We start from the raw sequence: 17,535 nt of genomic DNA, 5'->3' as shown, positions 1-17,535 counted from the left end.
ATTCCAGACGAAGGTAGGTTCAAATCCCAGCTGCTTCTTTTTTTTTTTTTTTTTCTGAAACAAGCATGGTAAGATTTTATTTTCTGTCACCTTTGCCCAGCTTGTCATTATGTCTTTTTTTAAATTAATTTATTCATTAATTACACTGTATTACATGACACAGTTTCATAGGTACTGGGATTCTCCCCACCCATCCCCAAACCCTCCCCACTTCATTTTTGATCTGGGAAAGCAGCGGAGGAGGATGGCTCAAGATTGTGGGCCCCTGCACCTACATGAGAGACCCAGAAGAAGCTTCTGGTTCTTGGCTTTGGATTGCCCAAATGTGGCCACTGCGGTCATTTAGGGAGTAAAGTAGAAGATGGAAAATCTTTCTTTCTGCTTCACCTTCTGGTTGGAATGCAGCCAACAAGACAGCTGGGGCAAGAGAAGCTTGTGGGAATCCGTTAAGTGGCTCCAGGAAGAAGAGGCAAAGGGCCCCTCGTCCAGACTGAACTCTGCCCCCAGTGACTCCTTGGATGTGCTTTTGTGCTTTCCTGACCAATGACGAACATGTGTGCTCTAGTTATCCAATTATTCAGGAGCAAAGCAGTACTCCTTATCAGTACTCCACATCAAAGGTGCTTTACTAGCTTTCTTGGTACTCCCTGCTTACATATAAGACATGAACTGTTAATTAATTACAATTGCAATTGTGACCTAAATTTGAGATGTTTGAACTTAGTTAGAATTGTTGCTCTGCCAAGTGTATAAAAACTGGAACCCTAGAAACAAACTCAGTAGCTTCAAGAGTGCTGTATACTTCATTACTTTGGTCACTCTCCTCCCAGTTTTTTGCAAGGTAAATTGCAAGGTCGACAAAGGTCAATACCCTCTCTTTCTGTAAATCCGCCTTTCAAATAAAAACAAGGGCCTGACGGCGTGGCCTAGCAGCTAAAGTCCTTGCTTTGAATGCACCCAGGATCCCATATGGGCGCCGGTTCTAATCCTGGCAGCTCCACTTCCCATCCAGCTCTCTGCTTGTGGCCTGGGAAAGCAGCTGAGGATGGCCCAATGCTTTGGGACCCTGCACCCGTGTGGGAGACCTGGAAGAGGTTCCTGGTTCCTGGCATTGGATCGGCGCGCACCAGCCGTTGTGGTCACTTGGGGAGTGCATCATCGGACGGAAGATCTTCCTCTCTGTCTCTCCTCCTCTCTGTATATCTGACTTTGTAATAAAATAAATAAATCTTTCAAAAAAAATAAAAAAAAAGAGAGAGAGAGATACTAACATAGACCCTACCACCCCTGCAACAAAGTACTTACTTGGCTCCTGTTTCTTGAGTCAGGCCCTAATATCTGGAATAAATTCCAGAATTTAGCAATGGGACTTCAAATGTATGTGAATCTAATGCTGGATATATGGGCAATTTAACAACAGAGACAAGGCCAAGGAAGAGAAACAACTCCAGCACAGAAAACAAAAGTTCACACAATAGGCTTCTATGATAGCATTCTCTGGAATCAGCACCCTGCCACCTCAGGGTCACCCCAGGGAGCGCCTAACCTTGAGTAGGAAATTTAAGAGAGGGTATTTTAGGTGTGAGAAGTCATGACACTGGTGTGAGGAATGTGCCTATATGAAAAAGCCAGCCAGGATCTGTCCTTGATATAAATAAAAGGGGCACTACAGGCCTGGCACAGTAGCCTAGTGGCTAAAGTCATTGCTTTGCATGTACTGGGATTCACATGGATGCCAGTTTGTATCCTGGTGGACCCGCTTCCCATCCAGCCCCCTGCTTGTGGCCTGGGAAAGCAGGTGAGGATGGCCCAAAGCCTTGGGATCCTGCACCTGCGTGGGAGATCCAGAAAGAAGCTCCTGGCTTCTGGATTTGGATTGGCTCAACTCTGCCATTGCGGCTCACTTGGGGAGTGAATCAATGGACAAAAGATCTTGTTCTCTGTCTCTCCTCCTCTCTGTATATCTGACTTTCCAATAAAAATAAACCAAATCTTAAAAAGAAAAAAGGGGGGGAACATTGCAAATGGGATTTTCTTCAGCTCTGAAAGAAGGGACTTCCTCACATCCTTATCCAAGCATTGATAGGACCAGGAAGGAACTAGGAAGTCTTACAACTCATATGCTCATCACACTCCTGAAACCCTATGTCATCCTGGGTGTCACTGGTCATACTAATTTTCTAATTGATACAGGAGTCACTCTCTTCCAAAAATCTATGCTTAAAGGATTACATCATCACAGGAGATGATGGCAAATCTTGCTTCAACAATTTCCTTTCCCTTTGGTTTGCCAGAAAGAAAATGTCTTCATCTCCCACTAGTTTTTAGTGATGCCAGATGTCCAACTCCTTTAGCTCAGCAGGGATTTGCCACTCTCCCTGGATACTTCTATCAGGTTAATTGCTCTTAAGTCTATGTCCTCCATTATGATGTTGATCTGTGCAGAGGAAAGACTCAACTTGAATAATCTTGCTGTTGAAATCCAAACCAGAGCAGACAGGCTATATGATACTCCTATTTTAGTTTTCCTAAAGGTTTCCTCATCAATGCCAATGTCCCTTTAAAGTCATAAGACATGGGGCCAGCACTGTGGCTTAGTAGGTTAGTCCTTCACCTACAGCGTTCGCCTCCCATATGGGCACCTATTCTAGTCCTAGATGCTCTACTTGTGATCCAATTACCTGCTTATGGTCTGGGAAAGCACCAAAACATGGTTCAAGTACTTGGGCCCCTGACCCACATGGAAAACTCAGGAGAAGCTCCTAGGTTTGGATCAGCCCATCTCTGGCTATTGCAACCATTTGGGGAGTGAAACTAGTGGATGGAAGATCTCTGTTTCTACTTCTATCTGTAAAAATCTGCCTTTCCAAGCAGATATGCTTTTCCTACTTCCTAATGTTTCTGGGGAAAATGCCATTGGCAGGAATTTGCCCTCATAATTTTTTCACAGTAATAGCAGGAGAAAATCTTAACCACATACGATGAAGTTGATCTGAAACTTACCTACCACATCGAGTGACCTGGCTCACACTGCTGGCCAGGTCTTAAAGCAATCACAAGTTTCTTTGGGAGCCCAATGTAGTAGCTTAGTGGCTGAAGTACCTGCCTTGTATACACTGGGACTCCTTATGGGCGCCGGTTCTAACCCCAGTGGCTCCACTTCCAATCCAGCTCCCTGCTTGTGGCCTGGGAAAGCAGTAGAGGATGGGTCAAAGCCTTGGAACCCTACACCCATGTTGGAGACCTGGAAGAGCTCCTGGCTCCTGGCTTCAGATTGGTACAGCTCTGGCCATTGCGGCTGCTTGGGGAGTGAAGCAATGGATGGAAGATCTTCCTCTCTGCCTCTCCTCCTCTCTGTATAACTGCCTTTCCAATTAAAAAAAAAAAAAAACTTTTATAGATATATAAAAAATGTTTCTTTGCATTCTCCAACTAAAGTGGTCATAGACAACCTACTAGTCACAAATTACCTATTAGACAAACAGGGTGGAATAATACAGTGATTAATAAAATCTGCTGTACTTAACATTAATAACAATAGACTCACAGAAAAAGATATCAGAAGGATTTATCAAGCCAAGCAGTTCCATGATTTTGGCAGGGGAAGCTACTCAGCTTCCACCATCTTGTAACCAGAACAAAGCAAAATAGTTGTTACTCCAGCTCCTATTGGTTCATGTTTACACATCCTAATTTTAAATTCTTGTTTTTTCTAGAATTCAACATTTTCATACAGATGTGCAAAAATGATTCACTTGCAGGGATTTTAGCCATTATAAACAACTAAGTAAACCTTCAGATCAGTTAACAAAGGATTTTCATGTCCTGGCTAGGCAAGAACGAAGCCCCGACACAGCATGAAGAAGTTATAGAAAATGGGCCTTCCTCTTTAGATCTTCCATAAAGATGAAGGGATGAAAATCTCTGAGCTGGGAAATGATGATGTAGGCAGGAAGGCAGAGGAGCTGAGGTCTTCAACCCCTCTCTGTAACCCCTCCCACACCATTCAACTCCCAGATTCCTGCCACTTCCCTGCAATGGAAAACCACAGTTTCCATAGTTTCACCATAAAGTTATTATAATAAAATTATCATGTTCTTTTGTGCTGGCCTTTTGTCTCTCTTCCTCAAATTCCTTCTTGGTTTGAAGACAACAATCTGGACCCAGACACCCCTAAACAAGCAGACTTTTTGCAGGCTAGTACTATGGTGTACTGTGCTAAGCCTCTGCTTGGGGCACACCAGTATCCCTTGAGGGTGGTGGTTTGAGTCCCAACTGCTCCTGTTGCAAGCCATCTCCTTGCTAATGTATCTGGGAAAGCAGCAGAAAATGGCTCAAGCCTTTGGGCTCCTGTACCCACTTGGGAGAACCCCGAAAAAACTCCTGGCTCTTAGCTTCAAATCAGTTCAGCTCTGGCTGTTGTGGCCATTTGTGTAATGAACCGGTGGGTTGAAGATCCCCCTTTCTTAATCCCTTTTTTCTCCGTGAAATGTGCCTTTTAAATAAAGATAAAGTAAATCTTAAAAAACAAAGACTATCTGAAAATGTAACAAAATAAAGGCTTGAATATACCCTCCATTGAGAGGCTGGTTCCAAAGAATGGTAAGTCTGTTAATAGAAATTCAACTGTGAATACAAAGTCAATCATCTAACAGCAGGATTGAAATTACCATCTTTAAGCATGTTTCTTCCTGGATTTTAAAAGTATACTCATACCTTTGTGATGAATGGTGTTATGAAAACAAAAAATACATCATAGAGGAGGAGAAGGCCGAGAAGTATCACACATGACTGTTGAAAAAACACATGTTTAAAAGTGAAACTTTCACATCAAAATGTAAGGGAATAAACTATTCAGCAAATACAAATAAACACCCATTTGAATATTATTCTAAAACAGTGTATTATAAAATTTAAATTTTTAAAAATAGTTCACTATGTGTAGCTTTATCCTATAAGCCACATTAAAATCCTTATCTTTTTCATCATATCTGTTTAAAAAAATCACTGAATGAAATGTTCCTCTCTGATAAACAGTCCTATTGAGATTTTTTGGACCTGGTACACTACATGAATGATTAAAAATATTTTAGCTGGTAAATCCATGGTTGTGTGGGTCACTGGGTTAGGGCTGATTGCAAAAGGACATGACAGAGCTTTTTCAAGAGGTGAGAAACATCCATAATCTCATTAGAATGGTGGTTACCAAACAAAGCTATACATATGTAAAATTTGACATTTTCTTTTTATTCTTTATTCTGTTTTCTTTTTTAAAAATGTGAATGGTAGAGTAACAGAATGTAGATGAAGACAAAAAAAAATCTTCCATTTACTGGTTCATTCCCCAAATGGTTTCACTGGCCAGGGCTGGGCCAGGTCAAAGCCAGGAGCCTGGAACTCCACCTGAGTCTCCCAACACCTGTGGCAGGGGCCCACTGGTTGGGCCAGCTTCTGCTGCTGGACTGTAGAATTGAAAACAAAATGGAGTAAACATGACTCATGGCTACTAAGAAACTGTGAGCTTGCAGGCCAAATGGCCTATGGTGACCTTTAGCACCCATGGGCCCCAATTCTCTTCAATCAAGGCTCAAGTCTGGTTATCTCACAGGTGGCTCCAAGTAATTAAGTGGGTGGTTATCTTAATTGCTGGACCAGAGAAGAGCGAGACATGGGCTATCCAACCCAGATAGGTAGGGAATGTGTGGTATTTCCCCACTCACCTTGAAGACTATTGTGGACTGCCCCTTTTCAAGCTATTGTGGACCGTCCCTATAAAAACGCTGTGAATGTGCTGCTTGGGCCACACTCCAGTACGGGGTGCTGATCCTGGCTGGCTAGTCGGTCAGTCAGTTGGTTGCCTTGCCTCTCACTTATAACAAGACTTTCTTGTGACTGTCACTGGTGAATATAACATTCTGTTTCAGTGGTCGAGTGGATGCAACAGGAAGAGAAGCAGAGCTGCCAGCACTTGAACCGTTGCTCACACTCACATGGCATGGTGGCATCACAGGCAGCAGGTTAATCTACAACGTGCAAAACCAGCCCTAGCAGTACATTTAAAATGGGTGCATTTCAAGGCCCGTGTTGCAGCACAGAGGGTAAAGCCTGAAATGCCAGCATCCCTATAGGCACTGGTTCATGTCCTGCTCCACTTCCGATCGAGTCCCCCTGCTAAAAGATGAGAAAGCAGAGGAGGCCCTAATGTTTGGGTCCATGCCACCACAAATGGGGGAAACCTGGATGTAGCTCTTGGCTCCTGGCTTTGGCCTGGGCCAGTGCTGTTATGGCCATCTAGGGACTGAACTAGCAGATGAAGATCTCTCTCTCCCTCTCTGTGACTCTGATTTTCAAATAAATAAAGCAATATTTTTAAAAAGAGTACATTCTAAGACCTGGTGCAGTAGCCTAGCAGATAAGGTCCTTGCTTTGCATGCCCCGGGATTCATATGGGCGCCAGTTCTAATCCTGACAGTTTTGTTTCTGCATCTAGCTCCCTGCTTGTGGCCTGGGGAAGCAGTCGAGGACGGTCCAAAGCCTTGGGACCCTGCACCCGCCTGGGAGACTGAGAGGAGGCTCATGGTTCCTGGCTTCATATTGATTCAGCTCTGGCCATTGCAGTCACTTAGGGAGTGAATCAACGAACAGAAGATCTTCCTTTTTCTCTCTCCTCCTCTCTGTATATACACCTTTCCAACAAAAATAAATCTTAAAAAAAAAGAGTACATTCTATTGTGTGTATATTATACCTTAATAAAGATATTTTAAAAAGAAAAAATTACTGGGGTTGGTGCAATAGCTCAACTGGCTGAAATCCTCCATCTTCAAGTGCCAGCATCCTTTAAGGTCACCAGTTCCAGTCACAGCTATTCCACTTCTGATTAAGCTCCCTGATTATGGCCTGGGAAAGCAGTAGAGGACAGCCAAAAGCCTTGAGATCCTGCACCCGAGTGGGAGCCCAGAAAAAACTACTGGTTTCAGACAGGCTCAGCTCTGGCCACTGTGGCCACTCAGGGTGTGAACCAATGGATGGAAGACCTTTCTCTCTGTCTTTCCTTCTCTCTATAAATCTGTCTTTCCAATACAATTGGATCTTAGAAAAGAAAAAAATTATTTTAGTCAGTAAAACAGTATACTTTACCTTGAAGTTAGGTAACTTCAGTGTTTTAATTAAATTCAGACAGAAAGCAATGCCCAAGATATCTTGTAAAATCCAAGCCCACCTAAAATCAAAAGAAATAACTTAACTGTTTTATCCAGTTATTTTTAGATGAAACTCTTCGAAACAAAAAGATTACTGAAGCAATACCATCCAATTCTATAATTTAACTATTCAGTTATTAAATAGCAATTATAACTCATTCTCGATATTTACTAATTTACTGTCCTAGTAGAATAAAGAATACTATCAAACTTAGAAAAAGTTAAACAGCTATTTTAGAAGAACATGTAACAGACATAGGTGTATATCTATCTTTAATGCTTAAATTTACAGATATGTCTCTTTTTAGAGAGGTAGCTGTTAATAAAGGACATCGGTGTGAATACACAGACAGCTTTAACATTAAGGAAACAAGCGCTATGCAACTTAATCAGAAACTGACATATATAAATATCAATTCATTATCTTGCCTTAAAGCTGCCTAAAGTGTACAAACTTTGGTTTTATAATTTTAGGTCATTAAATCTTTGTAATCTTTAATAATTTATTTACCAAACCATTAAATAAACCTAAGCATAAACTTTCCCTGGCTATATTTTCTGTAAAAGGACAGATACCTTCCATATCCCCTCTTTCTGCAAACAGATGCTTTATACATTCCCTTATAATTTATGTGAAAGATCACAAACTATGTATTCTTTTGTACTCTGCTTTCTTTCATTCAGAAATACACATTGGAAACCATACTAAGTCAATTCGCTGAGATCTTCCCCATCCTTAGAACCATGTTATACCACACTGTGGCTACTGAGGATATTTTTAAGTACAGGTATTTAAATCATAATTCATACTTCCTTCTCCATACTCTGAGCTCAGATCCATTAGCATAGGATGCATGCGTATTAGGGCAGCAATTCAGGACAAAGGCCACTCGCCATGCCATTGTATACTGAGGTGCCATGAGTCTGTCCCCCATCCAAGCTTCCATGGGAGGCAGCAGATGATGACCTTGATCCATTTGAAGATCTGAACTGAGTTCCCAGCTCCCGGCTTCAACTTAAACTAGCACTGGCAGTCACAGGCATTTGGGGAGTGAACCAGTGAAGAGGAGCTATCTGTCTACCTTTCAAACAAACAAATATATAAAAAAACAAAACAAGCAGCTTATCTCAAGATGTTGTGGGATAATAGCCAAAAAAACCCCCATAATAATGGTTATGAGTAAGTATTACGTGTCAAGCCAAGATATTAAATAATCCCAAATTAATCTACAATGAAAATATATTAAGTATTCATACCTATCTTCATTTCGAAACACAGCCCAAACCACAACTACTGCTATGCACAGGGCAGCAAGAAAAATAAGTCTCACTTCAGTGCTTCTGCCACGACACACAATCCTAAAACAGATCGGAAGAGTTTTGTTTATGCTGTAGATGAAATACAATGATTACTTGATACAGGAAGGGCAAACATTAATAAGCCCAGACACAAAAAGTGTCTGAAATTCTAATTGTAAAGTCTTGGTTTTAAGTAAGACAAACGAGTATAATAGCATGTGTAGCACTCTATTATCAGAAGTTTCTGTGATGATGAAATGTTCTGCTTCTGTGCTAACATGGGAGCCACTAGCCACGCAAGGCTTTCATAAGCCATGTTTCACTAGGGAACTGTTTCACCAGTTACACTAGGGAACTGAGATTTGGTTTACCTTTTTTTTTCTAAACTTCAATTTATCTAAACAACCATACATTCAATATACATTAGAAGTGTACAGGCTTAAAATAGTGCTCCTATGTGAGTGTTCAGCCTAGTGATGGAGATGCTCACATTTCACACCCCAATCCCTGGACAGCACTGCAGCTCAGACCCTGCAAAGCAGCAGTGGTCCAGGCACCTGGGCTCCTGTGCTTCAGCTCCCGGCCCTGGCACCCACCCAGCCCCAGCAGCCTCAGGCATTTGGGGAGCCAACCAGGAGGAGGGAGTTCTCTCTCTTTGCTTCTCACAATTTTTGTAAATTAACACACCATTCTCACTTTCCCCTGCCTTGTTTTAAATAACAAATATTAGATTTCTAGGCCCTCCTCCCCTTCCCCCACCCCAAAAGTTACACACCTGCATTGTCCATATGGGATCTTACAAATCAGCGCAGCAAGGCAGTTATATAGACTCATCGCTGATGCTATGCAGAAAATTGCTATCATAACATAAACTAGGGGAAAAAAGACAGTGAACTATATGAAAATAGAAATTCATAAGAATATATTTACAAGCAATATTAACTCTTCCATTTTCTTTGCCATATTAAAATATTTGTAATGCTTTACTTTTTACCTAAATTAGTTACTAGGCTGAAAATGTTTAGATCTGAGTTTCAAGAGGGTTTTCATTTCATTATATACAGGTAGAACTGTTTAAGAGATTGAAGCTAGTTCTAGCTGGTTCTGTATTTTTCTATAACATTCAATGATTCAAACAGCCATGTTTGTAAAAAATTCCTATGAAAAGACTAACAAATAATTGTGAATATTGAAATTACACATAAAAGAATGAAGAATTAACATATAATTGAGAAACACCTTAAAATGCAACTTTTTAAAAGGGGGTGGTGCTGGCATTGTACCCTAAGCTTCCACCTGGAATCCCACCATCAAATATGAGTGCCAGTTCAAGTCCCAGCTGCTCCAGTTCTGAGCCAGCTCCTTCTTTTTGGCCTAGTAAGGCAGCAGAGGTTGGCTCAAGTCCTTCAGCCCTGTATCCCTGTGGTAGACCCAGGAGAAGCTGTTGGCTCCTCCTGGCTTAGGATTGGCTCAGTCCAGCCATGGCAGCCATGTGGGGAGTGAATCAGCTGATGGAAGATTAATCTCTCTCTCTCTTCTTTCTGTAACTGTTTTTCACAAAAAAATAAAATCTTTTTTTAAAAATGTAATATAGGGATGTAAATAACACCTTCAATATCCATGTTTTCCCACGGAAAATTTATCAGTAATGATGATGTACGGAAAAAAAAAACATACCCATTTAAACAAACTTCACTATTACAATATACTAACGTCATTAAAAAATGCTACTTTTAAAAATATTATCCACGTTTACTTGAGATTAAAACGGAAAACATTCAACTTGTCTGTTAATGAGGAAAGGGACATTGTATTTTAACAAAAAATATTCCCTCCCTGAAATCCCTCAAAAATCTCACCATGAAAATACAAATACTGGGCCCAGCGGCGTGGCCTAGCGGCTAAAGTACTCGCCTTGAACGCACCAGGATCCCATATGGGCGCCGGTTCTAATCCCGGCAGCTCCACTTCCCATCCAGCTCCCTGCTTGTGGCCTGGGAAAGCAGTCGAGCACGGCCCAATGCTTTGGGACCCTGCACCCATGTTGGAGACCTGGAAGAAGCTCCTGGTTCCTGGCTTTGGGTCGGCACAGCACTGGCCGTTGCGGCTCACTTGGGGAGTGAATCATCAGACGGAAGGTCTTCCTCTCTGTCTTTCCTGCTCTCTGTATATCTGACTTTGTAATAAATAAATAAATCTTAAAAAAAAAAAAGAAAATACAAATTCTACTTGAATTTTTCAAATTCCACTTAATTAAAAAAACCCCACAGTCCTCCACCGTAGGTATCAGAGATATTAATTTAGTCACAGTAAATCAGTGATAGTCACTTCCTGAATAATAACTTTGGATAAACTATTTTTTAGTTCTTCAGTACTCATGCCTAAAATGCTAAAAAGACTACCACAATGATTTTGACAAATTGAATAACACTCATCTCAGGCTTGTCATGAGGATTGTATAAGTATGAGTGTATGCCGAATGCTCACTGAGAACAGCAGCTGGTACACGATAAGCTCTTTATGTGCTCTGTGTGTTGCTTTGATTGCCAGTTATATATGGTAACATGAACAGTGAGTCAAATTCTTAGAAAATGCCAAAGTGATTTTGGTAAGTTAACTGCTGAGTTGCCTATCCCAGATTTTTAGAACACTGCTGGGAATGTTTCTTATGGCCCTAGTAGAATTTTAGGTGTCTCATTCAATGTCATACTATATCTAAGGGATACAATATCATACTATATCACATGGGATACAATTTGTTAACAGAATATTCTCAATTACTTCCTTAAGTGTACTTTAATCACAGAATGGTATACAAGAATCTCTGTAACCAAGTACAACCTCATAATTTAACTTATTAGGAAATGACAGCAATTGTAACTGAAAAGAATCACTCTGAGGTAAATGAAATCTTACAGTAATACACAAGGCACTTCCAGAACCATCACTGAATTCTATGCCCTAGAATAACTGGGAGGCTGGATGATCTTTTCCCCACATCAAAAAGTATATGTATGTATGTATTTTTATTGAAACGACAGATCAGATGTATGGAGTGAAAGAGAGAGAGAAAGATCTTCCATCTGCTGGTTAACTTCCCAAATGGCTGCAACGACTGAAGCTGTGCCAATCCGAAGCCAGGAGCTTCTTCCAGGTCCTTCTTCCATACAGGTGCAGGGTCCCAAGGCTTTGGGCTATCCTCCACTGCTTTTCCAGGCCACAAGCAGGGAATTAGATGGGAACTGGAGCAGCTGGGACATTAACTAGCACCCCCATGAGAACCTGGCATTTGCAAGATAAGGATTTAGCCACTGAGGCATTGTGACAGGCTCCAACTTTTTAGTTTTTGTTTTTTTTTGTAAGATATACTTATTCATTTGGGAGGCAAAGCTATAGAAAGAGAGAGACAGCAGCTTCATCAGGAGGTTCATCCTGGTCTCCCATATGGATGTGCAGGGGCCTAAGTACTTGGGCAATCCTCTAATGCTTTCTCATGTTCATTAGCAGGGAGCTGCATCTGAAATGGAGCAGCTGAGACTTGAACTGGCATCCAAATGAGACACTGCATCACAAGTGGTAGCTTAACCAGCTGGGCCACAAGACCAGCTCCAACTTTATAAATATGAGTAAAGTTAATTTTTTCCCCAGAAATTAAAACACGCATTAGGGTAGAGGACTCCTCTATCAAACACCACTAATGTATCAATTGAGGGTCAGACATATACTAAGCAATTGAAAGCTGAGTATTAAATCAATAGTTAGCTACTCAAAGCCGAATATAATCAACAAAATAATGGCATAATAATCTGCAACAGATTCAAACAAATGATCATCATAAAGTAATTTTTCAAAAAATGTGAAAATACATGTCCTAAGTTTAGTTTTTAAATTATTGCCATAGGACAGGAGAAATTAAATAACCTCAAACTAGCTTTACAACCTCAGCAACTAGTTTATAAATTTATGCTAAAGTTCTCAGACAAGTATTGTAGAGTTTTTACAAAGGGATTTTGCAAGTTCTTATCAAGTATATTCTCCTTTTCCCTATTCTCTTTATTGTGTTGAATACTATCCAGGGATGCAAAATTCTCATGATTCAGAACACTGTGATACTTCGGGCAATGTGCAAGTGGTTGCAGTGCTATCCCCACATTCCATGGAAAACCGTGCACCAGCTACTCTCTAGAGCCCAGGCAAGAGCCTCCCGACTCCAGGGTCGGATGATCCTCATTGCTTGTACAGGCCAACAAAATTCAAGCAAGCTGACACCGTGACTGGAAAATTAACAAAAGGACAAACTACACTTTGAGGGTAAGCAGAAGCAACAAATCAGTAATCTGAATCAATTTCATGTAACAACACAGCCACCAACAAGTCCTTAATCTGTTGCTCAGATATGGGACTACAGTTCTTCATTTGCAGACAGGGAAACTGAGGGACCATGGCGATTCTGTCACAATACCCATAACACGTTCTCATCACACGATATAATAATCAGTATTTTTTTTTATTTCAATAGAGATTTAACGCTTTTGACAATTTAAAGTTACTTTTAGTCAAGTTATATTCACTTTAAAGGAAACCTGACAAATAAATAATAAGACTGCATACCTGAAGTGGCAAACATAAAATATGACGTCTTACCCAAATATTTGTAGAAGAAATAAAGCAAGACAATCATTACACAGCAGATAACCACAAATACTATAACTGTCAGAGGAGTGAAAGTTAAATACTCTTCCTTCTTGTTCTTCGTTTCTCTATCTTCAATGTTTGTGACTACTTTCAAGTTTTCCCTGCATATAAAAACATAGACAAGAATTTCAGCAAACGCATTCCAAAAGGAGTTACTTCAAAAACTCATCTCTAATACAAGTGTACATTTCTGATTACAAAAGTAATGCACTTAAAAAAAGGACACAAAAAATAATAAAATAAGAACTCCCCACATATTTTTTTATTTTTTAAGATTTATTTTATTTTGCATTGGAAAGTCAGATATACAGAGAGCAGGAGAGACACAAAGGAGGATATTCCATCCATTGATTCACTCCCCAAGCGGCTACAACACCTGGAGCTGTGCCAATCTGAAGCCAGGAGCCCAGAGCCAGGAGCCTCTTCCAGGTCTACCATGTGTGTGCAGGGTCCAAGGTTTTGGGCGTCCTCGACTACTTTCCTAGGCCACAAGCAGGGAACTGGATGGGAAGCAGGGCTACTAGGATTAGAACTAGTGTCCTTATGGGATCCTGGTGCATGCAAGGTGAGGACTTTAGCTGCCAGGTTACCACGCCGGGCCCCATATAGTTCTATTCTTGGGAGACAATCAGATCTTAATTATTAGCTTTTGAAACAGAATTTTTTTCTGGAGGCAAAACTGTTGAAATATATAATATCAAATATGAAATACATAAACTAATGTCTATAGATACTTGTGTATGCAGTTTAGAAAATATTTGTATTGACATAATAACTTGGAATTGATGAGCAATGCTTCTTACACAATTACTGTTATCAGTTGGTGACAGTAAAGTATCTCTAAAATTAGCTTCTCCTAAATGTGAACACTCAGTTCTCCTTTCAATCATCTCAGGATTTACTACAGGCTAGTAGTTGCTCATCCATAAATAATCAAGAAAACAAAAGAGCTTCATATAAAGTATAGCTTTGTTCTACCTTAATTTAACAAAGCAAAACCTGACTTTAATTCTTTGAGCAACACTTACTAGGTCAAACAGCTAATCAGTTGAAGAGAAAGAACTTCAGGTGCCTGTTGGTTCTGTCATTTTTTAAAAAGATTATTTTTTATTGGAAAGGCATATATACAGACAAAAGGAGAGACAGAAAGATCATCCATCCTTAGGTTCACTCCCCAAGTGACTGCAATGGCCAGATCTGAGACAATCTGAAGCCAGGAGCCAGGAGCTTCTTCCAGGTTTTCCACATTGGTACAAGGTTCCAATGCTTTGGACCATCCTCAACTGATATCCTAGACCACAGGCAGGGAGCTCGATGGGAAGTGGGGCAGCTGAGACACAAACCAGTGCCCATATGGGAACATGCATGTAAGGCAAGGACTTCAGCTACTAGGCTACTGTACCAGGTCTGGTTGGTCATTTTTAAAAAATATTCTTATTTATTTTTATTTGAAAGATAGATTCACACAGAGTTTCCATCCACTAGTTCGTTTCCAAAATGGATGCACTGGCTCGAGCTGAACCAATGCAAAGCCATGTGCCATGAGCTTCTTCTGGATCTCTCACACAGGTGCAGGGACCCAAGGGCTTGACATCTTTCACTGTCTTCCCAGTCCATAAGCAGGAAGCTGGATTGGAAGTGAAGCAGCTTGGACTCAAACTCATGTCCACATGGAATGCCAGCACTAGCAGGCAGACAATTAGCCTGCTGAGTTACCACACTGGCTCCTGCTCTGTCAATCTTGCTGTATTCTCCCAATTTATAAGAAATCTACAGATATCTCCCACTCTGGTTCCTTTACCTTTGACTTTTGTTCCACTGAACTCTGGTCCCTCCTGTGTGTACCCTGACCCTGATCATCCGGCTCAAGGTTCAAGACAAACTTAAGATTGAAGGAAGTTCCCTTCTATCAAATTGTGCATTTGCCAACTGCTTATACCAACATGCCACCTTTTTATTAGAAAACTGTTGACTGGGATGGCAAGGTAAAGGATGAGGAAACTGCTGGGAACTCACATCAGCACCTCCCTGACACTCTACGGCAGGATGACAGGGTGTCAACAGTTTCAATAAATGTGCTACCTGTGTAGGAAAAGGTCACTGCCAACATACAGACTAAAAGACACTTTCATTATAGCATACATACTAGCCTTGTTAATTAAAGAGTTACATATTTACATATTCAATAGACTAAAAATTACAAGGCACTTTCTTGAAGGGAAAATATATGCTACATTTGTGTCTCAATAAAACATCATAATTCACCTTTTTTTTTCTGTAACTTATATTCTTTCTCCATGTGGTCACCACACTTTTCCCCTTCCATGTCGTCATTTTGCTCCCAAAATTAACTCTCTCAATTTAGGATTTCATAATGCCTCAGGTATGGGACATCTCCTCTCCCAATTTGGCTACTGAATGCAACAAAATCTTGCTTTTTACTCCATCATCATATTTAATGGATTAAAAAGCTGATATGTATCATTTAAAATTATTTATTTATTTGAAAGTCAGAGTTACAGAGAGAAGGAAAGACAAAGAGATCTCTCATTCACTAGTTCACTTCTTCATGGCTGCAACCACCAGCACAGAGACAAGAATCAGGAGCTGCTTCCAGGTTTCCTATGTGGGTGACAAGGGCCCAAACAGGTGAACCATCTGCTGTTTCTTCAAGTCATTAGCAGGGAGCTGGAGCGGAAGTGGACCAGCTGCTACTGGGATCAGTGCCCATATGGAATGCTGGCTTGGCAGGTGACAGCTTTACCCGTTATGCCATAATACCAGCCCCGTGTTCCTCTCTGATCAGTTTTTCTTGAGAACGAGCTTGTCCTGACATATATGTAAAGCAGCCTGCCTTGCTAAAGCAAGATGTAATCCATGGGCAAGCACAGTCACCAGGAAGCTGGCTACAAATGCAGTTTGAGTTCCCATTCCAAACTTGCGCAATCTGAATTTCTAAATTATATTTTAACAGGATTGTCATGCAGTTTGAAAAATTCTACTCTAAAAAAAAAAAAACAAAAAAAGCAGTAGCAAGCTGTGCCTCCACCTGTGATGATGGCATTCCATATAGGTACTGGTTTGGGTCCCAGACGTTCTACTTCTGATCCAGCTGCCTGCTTAGGGACTAGGAGAACAGCAGAGGATAACCCAAGTGCTTGGACATCCAGAAGAAGTTACTGGCTCCTGGCTTCAGACTGGACCAGTCCCAGCTGGTTGAGAAGCTGAAGTAGCAAATGGAAAAGCTCTCTCTCCTTCTCTATCTGCAAGGATCTTTCAAATTAAACAAATAAAACTGGGGGGAAAAGTGCATAATGAACGTATAGTGAGAATCTCTATCAAAACACTGGCTTTTAGAAAATTATTTCCAAAGCTCCATCAAGTAATACTAAAAATTAGAGAGGCCGGTTCAAGTCCTAGCCGCTCTAGTTTAAACTGAGCTCCCTGCTAACGACGTAGGAAAGCAGTGGAAGGTGGGCCAAGTACTGCTACTGCTCATGTGGGACACCCAGAAAAAAAGTCCTGGCCCAGCCTCAGCTGTTCTGATTACTGGGGGAGTATACCAGCAGATGGAAAATCTCTCCCACTGTTCCCCTCTTTGCTGTAACTCTGCCTTTCAAATACAGAAGTAAAAATTAATAAATCTTTAAAAAGAACAAAATTATCTTACAGACCATGGAGATCTTATAAACCATGTTTTATAAAGATTAATGATAAAGGAAGAAAACATGCTTACATAAAAAAGTGACTGCTATGTGTTGAAACATGATTTCCAGTTAAGTATATTTAAAGGTTCAGCTCAAAACTCCAAGAATACATACTTTCTAAACTCTGATATTCTCTCTTGATGTAAGTGAATCAAAATTTAGTATTTAAGAAAGTACAAATAAGCTTAATTTCATATACAAACAAGCCCCTTTGAATGGAGCTTACATTGATCAATTCACAGCATGAATACAGTATCTTCTGTCAATTAAATAATGTACTGAGACCACAGCCTTGTACTCAGCGCTGTTTAGATGAACAACCCTTCTAGGCTTTACTGCCTGTTTTGACCTACAGTGAAAACGAGGGAGATAAAGAGATAGAGTGTTTTGGATTTTAGCATGTTACTAATTAAAAAAATCCAAATCTTAGCTATATTTGGAATTTCTTTTTTTTTTTTTAAAGATTTATTCATTTTATTACAGCCAGATATACACAGAGGAGGAGAGACAGAGAGGAAGATCTTCCGTCCGATGATTCACTCCCCAAGTGAGCCGCAACGGGCCAATGCGCGCCGATCCGAAGCCGGGAACCTGGAACCTCCTCCAGGTCTCCAACATGGGTGCAGTGTCCCAA

At 40.7% G+C, this 17,535-nt stretch overlaps 1 protein-coding gene across 2 annotated transcripts in view; it reads right to left on the bottom strand.

The window, feature by feature from the left end:
* The window catches only part of SPPL2A (signal peptide peptidase like 2A), a 54,394-nt gene that overhangs the window by 17,912 nt on the left and 18,947 nt on the right, over window positions 1-17,535 (bottom strand). For both annotated transcript variants that reach the window (XM_004578377.4, XM_058665860.1), the window contains exons 6-10: window positions 13,144-13,295; window positions 9,275-9,371; window positions 8,458-8,559; window positions 7,139-7,220; window positions 4,717-4,791 (exon numbers count right to left, since the gene is read on the bottom strand). In XM_004578377.4, the coding sequence (XP_004578434.4) occupies window positions 4,717-4,791; window positions 7,139-7,220; window positions 8,458-8,559; window positions 9,275-9,371; window positions 13,144-13,295 (508 nt within the window). The remainder of the gene's footprint in view (window positions 1-4,716; window positions 4,792-7,138; window positions 7,221-8,457; window positions 8,560-9,274; window positions 9,372-13,143; window positions 13,296-17,535) is intronic.

This window comes from Ochotona princeps, chromosome 6 (assembly GCF_030435755.1).
Source record: "Ochotona princeps isolate mOchPri1 chromosome 6, mOchPri1.hap1, whole genome shotgun sequence".
NCBI classification, from domain to species: domain Eukaryota; kingdom Metazoa; phylum Chordata; class Mammalia; order Lagomorpha; family Ochotonidae; genus Ochotona; species Ochotona princeps.
The sequence above is the reverse complement of the archived record's forward strand: the minus strand, read 5'-3'. Positions and strand labels throughout refer to the sequence as shown.